Source organism: Gallinula chloropus (assembly GCF_964237585.1).
Source record: "Gallinula chloropus genome assembly, chromosome: 11".
Lineage (NCBI taxonomy): Eukaryota > Metazoa > Chordata > Aves > Gruiformes > Rallidae > Gallinula > Gallinula chloropus.
Genome location: NC_140096.1, coordinates 5,605,507 through 5,618,077, shown reverse-complemented (window position 1 = coordinate 5,618,077; position 12,571 = coordinate 5,605,507). Strand labels below are relative to the sequence as shown.

Here is a 12,571-nt window from a genome sequence, read left to right as displayed (position 1 = left end):
ATCTCTGCACTAGTAATTCCAGGTTTGGGGTGTCCTGTCACTGTGTCCATCCATTCCACACAAACCCACCCCCCATCCTGGACCTCTGTTATGTTCACCAAGGCACAGTTTATTTCCCTCAGTTACCTCATCACACCCGAGTCTTCACATAAATACTACAGAAATAAAATCATCATCTTTGCAGTGGGTTGCCTGAATTCCTCAGCCTTATCTCCCTGTAACCATACATGATAAACAAACAGTCAACAAGCGCACTTCTGTAGATTTTACTACCTCTGGAGCAGACTATATTTCTATAAAAAACACGGCTTTAGGCTTCACGTGTCAAGTTCTACATCAAATACACCCTTTTTACAACCACAGTTCTGACAGGAAAAACCACCCCCACTCCCCATTTAAAAAACAGATTCCTCACCCACTGCAGACACACGTGTGGGTGCTCCCTATTGTAATATGCCTGGCAGGGGGGTCCCTTCCACCCCAAATCACTCTACACTTCTATGATAATATCACAATCTGCTTTGTACCTTTGCACCAGAGCTCTGCTGGGGCCTACGGGAAAAGGAGGCCGTATGCCAGGGCCCTTTAACCCTCCTTCTGGGGTGGATGGAGAGAGAAGCACCTCACTGTGGGGTGCAACTTCATGAGGAGAAAGACCCACCAAGGGGTAAAGACCCACCGAGGGTCTGAGGAGAAAGACGCAGGTACGGGGAGAGGCTGTCTGAGGGGAGTGACCCCCTGAGGGGATACCCTCTGTGGGGAGACTTCCTGAGGGGAGACCTGCTGTAGGAAGAAACGTATTGAGGGGAGGGACCCACTGAACGGATACCCACCATGTGGGGGACCTGCTGAGGGGAGGAACCCACTGAAGGGGAGACACCCCAGTGAGATGAGGCCCACTGTGGGGACACACCGTGAGGGGACGCCTGCTGAGGGGGGCACCAGGGCCTCAGCCCAGGGCCCCTCGAGCAGCAGAGTCAGCTGTGCTTCTCTCAGGCTCCTGGCGGGGCACGAAGGAGGGCGTGGGCGACACCCTTCTCCACGAACACCGAGGCCCAGTCCGACCGAACCCCCGGCCTACCGGACTCTCCTCAGCTCCCCGTCGGCGGGAAACGGCGCAGCGGCGCTCACCCGGCCCCCGGCACCCCGGGGCACGCGCGGCGGCCGTGGCGCGAGCAGCAGCGCCGCCTGGCGAGCAGGGCGGCCGCGAGCGGGGAGAGGAGGGGGCGGCCGGGGCGGAGGGGGCGGCGGCGGCGCCGGCGCTTCCCTCCCTCCCTCTCTCTCTCCTTCTCGGCTCTCCCGGGGCTGTCTGCGTTTGCGTGCCCCCCGCACGTCTCCCCAAGCCTGACTCCGTCTGTCTGCAGCGCGCCGGCAGCTGCTGTTACAGATACGGTGTCGGCGGCCCGGGCGGAGCGCGGAAACACCTGTTTCCAACGTGGGGAAGGTGGGGAGGGAGCCGGCGGCGGGGCCGGGCAGCGCCGCTCGCCCTCCCTCCCTCCCGCCGCCTGTGAACGCGGCCGTAAAGCCCGCGGGATCGCTTGGCAAAAAAACAAAAAAGAGAAAGAAAGAAAATACGGTTTTCAATTTTTACACATTCGCCTGAAAAAGCCGCGTCTCAAGCCCACTCCTCACGTGTTGCTGCTCCCATCGTGCCCGGCTGGGGGGATGCGGGGGGTGGGGGGGCACGGCCGGGGCTGAGGCGCCGGCGGCTCTGACACACCCGGCGGCCCTGACAGACCCAGTCGGACCCGCCGCCTCAATGCTGGGTCTCTGTGGGGGACTCCCAGCCGAGAAGGGACGGGAGAGGGCCGGAGGGCTGCCGGCGGTGCGGAGCAGCCGGAGCCCGGGAGCCGGTAGCGCCCCGCGCTGCATCCCCGGGTGCGTGCGGGGGCTCCATGATTTCATCGGCGGCTTCGCGGGGACCTGCCAAGAGCTGCTATGCCTCACTGCGATGTGTAGCTTTTTCCTGCCATTTTTTTCATAATAAAAGAGGGAGTGAAGCTGGCTTCGCTTTTTTTTTTCCCCTTTCAGAAAAAAAAAAAAAAAAAAGCCAAATGGATCAGAGGAGAAGGGAAAAAAAAAAAAAGCAATAGCCAAAGGGGATGCCAGTGAGGTGTGGCTTGCATTTAAATATCCAATATGTCAATGTAAGGGGAGTGTGTACGTATATAAAGTGCAGTTTGCATCCGACCGCGGGACACATCCAGCTATGGGAGGCGCGGGGAGCGCGGGGCCGGGCCGGGGCCGGCAGCGCGGGGCCGGGCGGCCGCAGCTCTCGCTCTGAGGGGCCGCTCCGCTCCCCGCCGCGCCCGCCCGCGGGCCGCGGCCCCATGGCCGAGGTGGGCAGCTTCCTGGGCGCGTTGGACCCCGACCTGCACGGCTTCCCTCCCGCGCTGGGCGGCGGGCTGCCCCTCGCTGACTCCCCTGGCTTCCTCAACGAGCGCCTGGGGCAGATCGAGGGGCGGCTGCAGCGGGGCTCCCCCACCGACTTCGCTCACCTCAAGGGCATCCTGCGGCGGCGGCAGCTCTACTGCCGCACCGGCTTCCACCTGGAGATCTTCCCCAACGGCACGGTGCACGGCACCCGGCAGGACCACAGCCGCTTCGGTAAGGGGCGCAGCGGGGAGCGGCCGGGCCTCTCGGCCGCGGCTGGGCGGGCGCCGGGCGACCCGGGAGCAGGTGCCCCACGTACGGAGCTAATTACCCCGCTAATATAAATCATCCCGGGACGGACGTAATTAGGCTTCTAAGCAAATGTGCTCACCGCTCAGTAATGCGGGAGTTTTTACTTGCAATTTCCTACACTCCCGGCGCTCAGCCCGGCTGCAGGTGCACAGAGAGCGCCGGGGGGGGGGGGGGTGTAAAAAAATTAAAAACTGAAAAAAAGAAGTCAGAGTGGGGTGACCAGCTCTAGCTGTGCCTCGGAAGTTAGCGCTGGAGGAAGCCAAAGAGAGAGCGTGTTGGAAAGAGAAATTCCTAGCTTTTTGTTTGAGGCTTTTTTTTTCTTTTTCCCTTTTTTTTCCTCCCCCCATCTCACCCCCCTCGCTGATACCTGTGAGCTGATTTCTTGTACTTGCATGAATTTCACTAGAGGAGCATCTCCCCAGTGCGGGCAGGGATCAGTTGGCTGGACGGGTGTCAGAAGCTCAGCTTGGGGAGGTTTGTTGGGAAGGAAAGGGGAAGCAGGAACCTCAGAAAGGAAAGAGGAGATGGAACAATAGGCAGAGTGCTATGGATTTACCTTGCTGCCCAGGATATGGCTGGCAGGCTGCAGCGCCTGTATCTGTGTCACGCAAGAGCAGGGATCTCTAATGAGACCGTATGTAATCTTCAAAAAATGCATCCCAAGCCACAGGCAAAGGAGTACAGTAAGCTTGAGCACAGCAAGGAAAAAAATTCCTGCTACTTCAGCATCTAGTGCAGGTGTCTGCGTAAGCTATCAACAAGTTCCACACCAGTGATCTCAGCTCTGTTGTCAACAGGTTGAAAGAAGTGAGACTCACAAGACTTTTCCTAGTGTCTGAGTGATATAGCTCCTCAGCGAAGGGAATTCTTTCTCGTCCTTTACTTGTTTGCAACCAGCCCCTTCTGGTACTTCAGGAACGCTGCTGCGATTGTTGGTAGAGCAAGGCAGGTTTTTGGAACAGTTGGAGAAACCTGTCTCTGCACCCGCGCTTTCCATAAACACCAGGTGTGTGCGTAGCAGGTCCTGGCCTAAAGCAACACCAAAGTCGTAACCCCTGGGTCAGGTACTAATAGGCTGGTGGGGAAAGGGTTCTTTAATTGCCTCCTGAGAGACACGCATCTTTTAACCATCCGTGCTGCGATACGTGGTGTGTTTCCACGTTACAAGAAACTGAAAGAAAACCCATCGCATCTGTTTGGGTTTAGTTCAGCGTGCCACGTAGTATTTCTATCAGTTTTTATCTTTATGCAAGTAAACAGCTAGTTCCAAATAGCAGCATTTGTCTCAGTTCCATTTTTTTTTTAACAAAGATTGAGTAAAATAATTGTATTCCCAAACAAACTTTGGAAAAACACATCAAATGGGCTAAAAGTTTTCATGGATTTTGCACGCTTAAGTTTAAATCACACCGTGCGTTCAATAAATCGAAACACTGGCATTCCCTAAGTGCTTTACCAGTCAGCGTCCAGCTACGTAAACTAGACCAGACTTCAGATATAAAATATTATAGTTTTCTGCTCTGGGCTTTTCCCAGAGGCAGTGTAAAATAAATAGTTATTTGTTGTAATTGCAAGACAAAGCCCCAAAGGATTAGACTGGAATCCTCATGTTCAGATAAAGTTGGACTAAACCTCACTTCAGCAGAGACTCGAAGCAATAACGTGCTGGCACGCGGTGTTCACCATCTGCATTCAGTAGCCATGAATATTTAAATTCCAGTGTTACTGGTATGGTTCATATTAGGATGTCATGTATCAATGCATTCCTAAATTTTGCATGCAGCGGTCAGAAAGCAGTAACTTCTTACAGAAACGGGCAGCCTGAGCAGTCCTGGGGAGCTGCAAAACAGCGGTGGGGGATACAGAGCTAGACGAGGGTTTCAGGGTAGCAGCCTGAAGCAGCCTTAAATGTAGGGGCATCTGGGGAAATACTTAGAAATTCAGTACGGTGGATCCAGCCCACATGGCTGGAAGGTGCTCCCTGATATCAAATTAACATGCTCTGCAGCAGAGGCACCTATCCAACTTGCAGATGGGGTGTCGGGTGGAACTGGACTTTGCATCCCTGTCTACTCATTCTGGAAGGGGTTCAGGAAAAGACAGACAGTATCTGCACCCTCCCATCTGCAGCCATCCCAAAAGTTACCAGATGTGCAAGGCATCCAAGTCTTCCAAAGAGGAAAATAAGGAGTTGAAGCCTTGGTGGTGCAGAACAGAGTACCAGGGTCCTAACGACAGGGGCTAAGGTGGTGTGGGGGGGCTTCTTTTGTACTGCAGCATTCGGGGGCTATGCCCATAGGGCACAGGGAAGGTAGCAGCAGTGTCTATACCCACGCTGCCTGAGCAGTCACAGTAACTCTACCTCTCATCTGTCAAGGACTGGAGCACTCCTAAAAATACCTGTCTCCTGGAATGTGATGTTTTATACTTGTAAAAATACAGATTGGTGCGAGAACAGTGGGGCACAGCTCATTTCTCCCAGAGGAGGCTTAACACAAAATTTGGTGAAGCCCTTGGGGATCGCTGGAAGGAAGCTTATTCTCACGCTAGAGAAGTGCCCAAACTCACTCTCTGGACTGGCAGCTCCACCTAAGTCATCCATGAAAGAGTAAAGTGCTTTAAAAAAATGTATCTGTTCTCATTGCATCTGCCAAGAACCTTCAAGGGTACAAAAAAAGGATGGTCAAAATCTGGAGGGGGCTTGGACTGACGTTAGTGCCCCTATGAGAATCCTTCTGAGAATGAAACCGAGTTACATTTGCCAGGAAAATCCCTGCCAGGAGGAACGGCTCCTTTTCTGACTCGTCTGTTTTACAGCAGCATTAAACTAGTGACACGAATGGAGGCTACTCCTGCCTGCAAGCGAGGAGAGGAAGAGGCCTGGAGTTTGTGCAGCAGGCTAAGAAAGGCAGCGAACGAAGCTCTTCTCGGGTCCAAACCTGCTCATGGATCTGTAACAGAGTCTCCCAGAGAAGCTGATGAAACCTCCAGAGAAAGTTTTGCTGTAGAATTTGACATTCAGGCCGCCTGTGCACCTGTTGCCGAACAGTTGCTGAGGTTTTTAGCCGAAGCTTTAGGTTTGTAGCCATTAATACAACGTCTGGTGTTTCTGTAGCCCTGCTCCTGAATATAGTCATGTAAGAAGAGACAGGTGCAAGGAGCTGAATTGTTCTTTGAGGGGTGGTTTGTAGTAAGGCGAGAATGTGTGGGTCCAGCTACAACAGAGCTCGGGAGATTACTCAGTGCTTTGGTGGTAAATGAACCCGGTCGCAGTCTAAATCAGATCTCTCCAAATACTGTCTAGAAAGGCTCAAGGAACAAACAATGAATAGTTGAGGCAAGGGAAGAAAAGAAACCCAACAGGCAAGTCCTGGGGGAAGAAAGAGGAAGGGAAAAAAAAAAACCCAGCATGTTCTACCACAGAAACACACCGCTACAAGTGGAAAGCAAATTCTTGAGCTGGCCCCAGTGGCCGCTCCCTGTGCTGCTGGAGATCAGATGTACGGAGCTGCAATTTTGTCTAGCAATTGGAGTGAGTTAAGGACAGGATGGATATCCGCCCACATTTTTTCAGCCTTCACTCTGTCTGCTTACTTCTGTGGGTTTAAGTTACGTTCTTAATGCTGTTTCAACATAGTCGCCTTCCGTGCACATCTCTAAGTGCCACTCGTGGATCAGGAAGGGGGGTATTGCAAGGGATGTTGTCAGCAGAGACTCACAGCCACACCTTGAAGAATTTTCATTTGCCAAACCAGCATATATTTACCCAATCTGCACCAGGCTGGTATCTCTCCCAGCCACTCAGAGGGGGAAGATGCTAATGCTGCTCCTAGGTTCCTCCTTACCAGGTCTTTGGGGGCCGGGGTTCACACACCATGTACAGAGCATGCTAGTGGGTATACTCAAGAAAAGCTCTCAGTTTCCCTGCATCAGACATCCTCAGTTCCTAAATGGGACCAGTGGCATTTCCCTGCTTCTCTGGGCTGACAGAGAACAGTTTAAAGCAAAACAGAACACGCTGGTGTGAGGACTGGGGTTGTACCTGTGGGAAGGTCAATCTACTGCTCTCCAGTTATCAGATATTTTTCTCTTGAACATCCGCTTGTCTCCAGCCTGGGAAAGACTCCTCCTCTTCTGTACTCCTTTCCCCCATATTACTGTTGATGTTGTCTCTATCTGTTGTCTCTCTTCCATCACTCCCTCCTTTCCAAAGAGTGGCTGGCATTGCTTCTGCCCTGCAGATGGGAAAACAGAAGCACACAGCAGTTCAGTAACTCCCTCCACATGTCAGAACCAGTGGGTAGCGGAGGCAGAAGACCACCCCTCATCCTGCACCTCTTCCCTCCCCAATTGTGCTTCTTTTCAGCAGAGAAACCACAGAGCGAGCAGAGCCAGGGTCCTGGTTTGCCTGCCTGATTGGGAAGGCTGCCTTCCCTGCCTGTGCTCTTGGCTTTTCTGTCTGCAGTGTGTGTCCCCAGCTTGGGGCGTGTAGCTGGGCACATCTCACTCTAGAAAACATCAGTACTGGTCCGTAAACCATGACTTCTGTCTTTGCTTCCCTGTTTGTCTCAAGGAATCACTGCTCTCCAGTCCTTGTTTCATCTTTCCTGGCCCACAGCACCCGCTGGCTGTAGGGAGGGCTGGATGTGATACACAAGCCCCAGTGTAGGCAGGGTAAAAGGAGGACAAGAAGTCTGATAGAAGGTAGGAAGGCTACTTCTTGCAGCCTACTTCACTGCCAGCATCTGGCTGATGAGTCTGCCCCAAGCTGGGGGGGACAGAGGCGTCCATCGCCACCCTGTCTGTCCTATATTTAGGCAGTGATGCAGTTACAGGCTAAGAGTTACTGGAGCCACGGCGGGCTGAGCAGAAGACACATGCCCCAAGCTGAGGGGTGACCAGGAGCTGCGACTGCCGCTGGAGTCAGCTGGCTCAGGTGGCCGCCCGTCACGCGGTGATCTCAGACTCAAGGCATACTTTTAAGGGAGCGCTGGGACGTAACCTGATCAGAGCAGCAATTGCTCAGGACTGGACATTTTGAGAGCTATATTAAGAGACCTGGAACCACACTAAAGGTTACAGCAACTTTGTCCTCCTGTCAACGGAGACATCTTGTCCAGTCATTAGATGGGATGGTGAAAGCCCTCTTCCTTCCTCTGCTGCTACCTCCTGGCTAATTAATTCAGCCCTGGACATGGCCAAAGACTGCCTGTGACCTCTAGTGAGGGAGCCTGTGATGCCCTGTCTAACACAGTCCCACTGATGCCTTCAAGAGGTGTTCCTGTGAAGTTTGAAGGTCTCCACCGCTTGTGCTGTTGGCTTTGTTCAAACCAGTTAAAAACGCACCTCCTTGGGGGCTGTTTGGTTTTAAATGCTTTACAGAGGGTTCTCCTGTTACAAGTCAAAAGCTGCCATCCCTCTTACCGGCAGCGAGGGTGCAGCAGGCAGGGTGACAAACCCCGCTCATTCCTTTGCCAGAGGAAAGAAGGCCACCCCTCATTGTTTGAAATACCTCACACCATTGTAGGCTGAAGGATGGGGCCAGGGATGGCCAGGACAGGTGCTGCTGGACTGGGAAGGGGCTGGCATGAGGCTGGGGCAGGCAGCAGGATGTACAGGGCAGGAGGGGTGATGGAGGAAGGGCTGGCAGCTCCCTGGCTCTGATGCTGCAGGTGGATTTTATTCCCGTGGCTTGTGTATACATTTGGGGCCAACCCCTGGAGTGCCAGGATGAAGGTGGCCTTCACAGATACCTCTTCTAGTGTTTTTTTACTTACGTTTATTGAAATCATCACATGTGAGACTATCACCTTGGACCTGAAGCCCCACGGTGACAGAAATCACTCTCCTTTGGTGCAGAATCAAGCCCAGCATGGTAACTGCCTTCTGGAATTTCTCATGCACCAGGCACAAGTTCCTACATCTGTCTTCTTGGTGATAATTAGGGGGAAAACTGCCAAATCTAAACCAGAAAAAGCTTTTCTCGTTAGCAAAGGTAATTCCTCTTGGGGAAGTCAAATTCACAGTGCTGGGGAGAAGCCTAGAGTGGAGCGTGGGACTGCAGGCGTATGGGGCTATACGTGTAAAGGACTGTGTTGTTATAAACAAGGAGAATGGGGGCTGTAGGAGGCTCTGCAAAGCCTGGGAAAGGCTGTGGCACCTTTGTCGCTGGAGCCTGGCGTTGGGTTTATTCTCTGTATGATCTGGGATTCTTTTCTGTTTTAGGAATTCTGGAGTTTATTAGCCTGGCAGTGGGGCTGGTGAGCATCCGTGGGGTGGACTCGGGACTCTACCTCGGCATGAACGAGAGAGGCGAGCTGTATGGGTCGGTAAGTTTCAGGCTGTATTGGTTCAATGACACACACAGCAGGGCAGGCTGCCGGGCCTCACTGGTGTCACGAGCTGCATCTGTCACATCGCCCCGTCCTACCCGCCATGGCAGCACTGGTACAACATCCATTCCATACACACAGCAGGGTTGTGGAGAGAGCCCACAGTGGTGCCCAGGCCCTGGGCATGGCTTGGGGCAGTGTCTGGGGAGCTTTTGCCTTTCAGAAGCAGCGTGGCAATGGTCAGCTAAAGGCAGAGGGAAATTTAGCATCAAACTGATTGTTAAGACTTGTGGTCAAACTGTTGGGTCTGAACTGCTGGGCAGAGGTGCTTCCTGCACATGAATTTAACTCAATTCCTAATTATTTAACTCAACTCAATATAAACTAGTTATTTCTAGTTAGCTAGCAGAATCACTTCTAGCTGGACAAATTAATTGTGTTCTAGATGGCCGGTTTGAAGTCTCCTTTTCCATAGCAGCTGTACCTGGTGCTTTTCCTTTGGGTGCCCCATTGCCTCAATTCAGCCCAGCACCCAGGAGTGACTTTTGTAAATGCCTCTCTCTGGATCACGGCACTGCCCCGTGTGAGGGTGCTGGCTTTTCAGGGTGGGTCACAGGAAACTTAAACCTAAATAAAATGAACCAGTTTTAAACCCCAGCATATACTGCCTCTGACTAACTCAGAGCAGTCTCCTGGTGCAGAGATTTAAACTCATATACTCTGCATGTAGAGAAGCCTTCAGAAAACCTCTGCTTGGCAAACAGTGACAGTAAACCCTGAGGTTCTGACATCTCCTCCCATCCTGATCTGAAACTGCCACAGCTCCTTTCACTGTTCAGGATGCAGTTACTGATGTTTACCTGAGATAATGAGACACTAGCATGCACCAATATCTGGTCTTCTCCCACTTTGCTTCTGTCCTAACATCTACCCTAAACAAAAGTGGAGGCAGTGGTTAAATTACAAATGTGTACAACAGATAAAAGGGACAATCACCAGGATTCTGTAGAAAGACAAAAACCCCTTAATGCACACTTCAGAGAGCAGGGCTGGAGCCTCCTGCCAAACCTTGAGGCTGCTCAGCAGCTCCCGGAGTCACAGCTTTTACTTGTGCCTGCTGGGGAGGAGGATGAGAGCCTGTGTATTCCCTTCCTTGCTGCTGAATCCTGCAGCTCTGAACATAACTCAACGGTTTCATGATGGGTTTATTAAATTCTAGGGCCTGTGCTCATGTTACGACACAGAAACAAAAATAGGATAATGCTTTACAACACTTGACACGAAGATAGGATGAGGGTTTACAGCCTCTGGAAGCAGAATGGACCTAACTGAAAGAGATTGACATAATCATGGGAGTTTTCTGCCTGCTTTTGCATCCTGTATGCCTGACAGTGTGCTGAACTTACACTGCAGAGACAAACTGCACGTCCAAACTCTGCAGGGGTCACAAGCCAGGTCCCCAAGTAACCCTGAAGTTCTGAAATCTGGGGTACGTGGGCTGCGCAATGATGGCTGTTTGAAATCAAAAGCCACTCCAGTATTTCTAATTAAGGGGCCATAAACTGGTGCCTAACAGCAGCATTAGCATGACACTGGTATTTTAGATTACAGTACAGTTGTAGTTTTAAATTTTCAGCAAGTTTATTACTCCCCTTTGTGCCTGACCCATGTGTTGGTACAGGCAGAGCCAGCCAGCCCCGCAGCCACACGCCGAGGGAGTCCCCTTGGCACTTCGGCCTGGCCCCCTTCCCTTGGTGCCAAGGGGCCAGTTCAGCTTTCCACCAACCTCAGAAATGCAGCTAGTACTGACAGCAGAAAAAGTCACAGGCAGCACCTTGCAGACAGTACCTTCTGTGGCTCCGGGCTCCATAGGGACATCCCAGCACTTGGAAAGGAATGAACAGCATCGTGCAGAGCGTCCCCAAACATCCACACAAACCCTGTGCCTCCAAACAGCCCGGTACAGAGCAGGTCAGCTGGGGCAAAGCAGCAGTGCCAGAGTTCAGCTGGTCAGCACTTTCCAGCATATTCTGAGTGGATGGTGTCCACGGGGGAGTTAAAAAATAAAAAGGGAGGAAATTAAGGAAAAGAAACACAAATCTGTGCTTATTGATGGATCTGGGAAGAGAAAGCTGTGGTTTCCAGTTCACTGGGTCTCAGATGGTAAGGGCTGTGGCGTAGGCTTTTGGAGGGCTCGTGACTCACCTCAGGGTTTATTTAATTAGCAGCAAAACATTCGAAGCTGGTTCTGGGCGCAGGTGAGCTCCTGGATCACATTACAAAACATCTACTGCGGGCAGTAACATTGACTTAGCACGCCATGTGCCGCAGATAAGACACGTTCCCTACCCGAATAGCTTGCAGTGTAGGTACAGCGTTTGTAATATTATAGCATCCCACGTCTGCAGACGGCCTTTCATCTGGAAGGACTCCTGCGTGCCCCCCACAGAGACCCCTGGGATGGGACAGGGTGGCAGGTGCCTCTGTGATGGGCATGAACCAAAAGGCCATTGTCCAGCAGCCACTGCCAACAGCCTCCAGCAGTGAGGGCTGAAGGGCAAGGCTGGCTGGGGACACCGGTGCGGTACATCCTCCCAGCCGTGTGCGGGATGCACGGGCCGTGGGCTGGCACGCGCTCAGCACATCACCTATCGCTGCTGTAAATCTTCCCTGAGGTTAGACATCCCCGGAGCACCACTCCCCATCCAGCCCTCCCTGGGTCTTGTTATGGCCTCACCTCACAGCTATCCGGCGTGCCAGGAGATGAAAGGCCCCAGGAATGCTTTCATTCGCATCGCAGTGTATATACTGTTACGGGCCTTGAACTTTCAAAGCGGCGCTTGCTGCTGCTCAGACCCCTCAGACGCGCTGCCCACCACTCCCCCCAGGCCTGCCTCTCCCAGCGAGGGACTCGGGGGCGGCACAGCCACCCCAGCGAGCTCAGAACTCACATACTGGTCCCAGAGACCTGGTGTCAGGTTTGGAGTTTTGCTGTGGCTCCATTTATTGTCCTACAGGACACCTTTGCAAAACGCACACCCACCTCCAGCTGCTGAGGTGTTCAGGTCCTGGCAGGTACAGCCCATGCCTGTTTCCAGTTCCCGCCTGGGGACACGTCCCTGGAGCCAGGAGAAGGTACCTGGAAAAGTTACAGGAAAATAAAGTGTAGGAAGGAGGAAAAGACTTTGCTTTTTTTTTTTTTTTTTTACTTTTGACAAAACTGTCTGTTTTCTCCCCCCTCCTGCCTCTGCCCCATCGCAGAAGAAGCTCACACGGGAGTGTGTTTTCCGAGAGCAGTTTGAAGAGAACTGGTACAACACGTACGCCTCGACCCTCTACAAGCATCCCGACTCGGAGAGGCATTACTACGTGGCTCTGAACAAGGACGGCTCCCCCCGAGAGGGGTACAGGACTAAGAGACATCAGAAGTTCACTCATTTCTTACCCAGGCCTGTGGATCCTGCCAAAATACCTGCGATGTACAGAGACCTCTTCCACTACAGGTGATGTTTCCTGCAGCTGCCCCGTCACTGTACATACTTGGGCTCCCAAGC

At 52.6% G+C, this 12,571-nt stretch overlaps 1 protein-coding gene across 1 annotated transcript; it reads left to right on the top strand.

Moving 5' to 3' along the window:
• Window positions 1–2,102: 2,102 nt before the first annotated feature.
• Window positions 2,103–12,524, top strand: FGF16 (fibroblast growth factor 16; the record flags this gene model as incomplete). Its single annotated transcript, XM_084269044.1, has 3 exons — window positions 2,103–2,607; window positions 8,911–9,014; window positions 12,279–12,524. The coding sequence occupies 3 exons, from the start codon at window positions 2,103–2,105 to the stop codon at window positions 12,522–12,524; spliced, it is 855 nt and encodes a 284-aa protein (XP_084125170.1).
• Window positions 12,525–12,571: the final 47 nt, after the last annotated feature.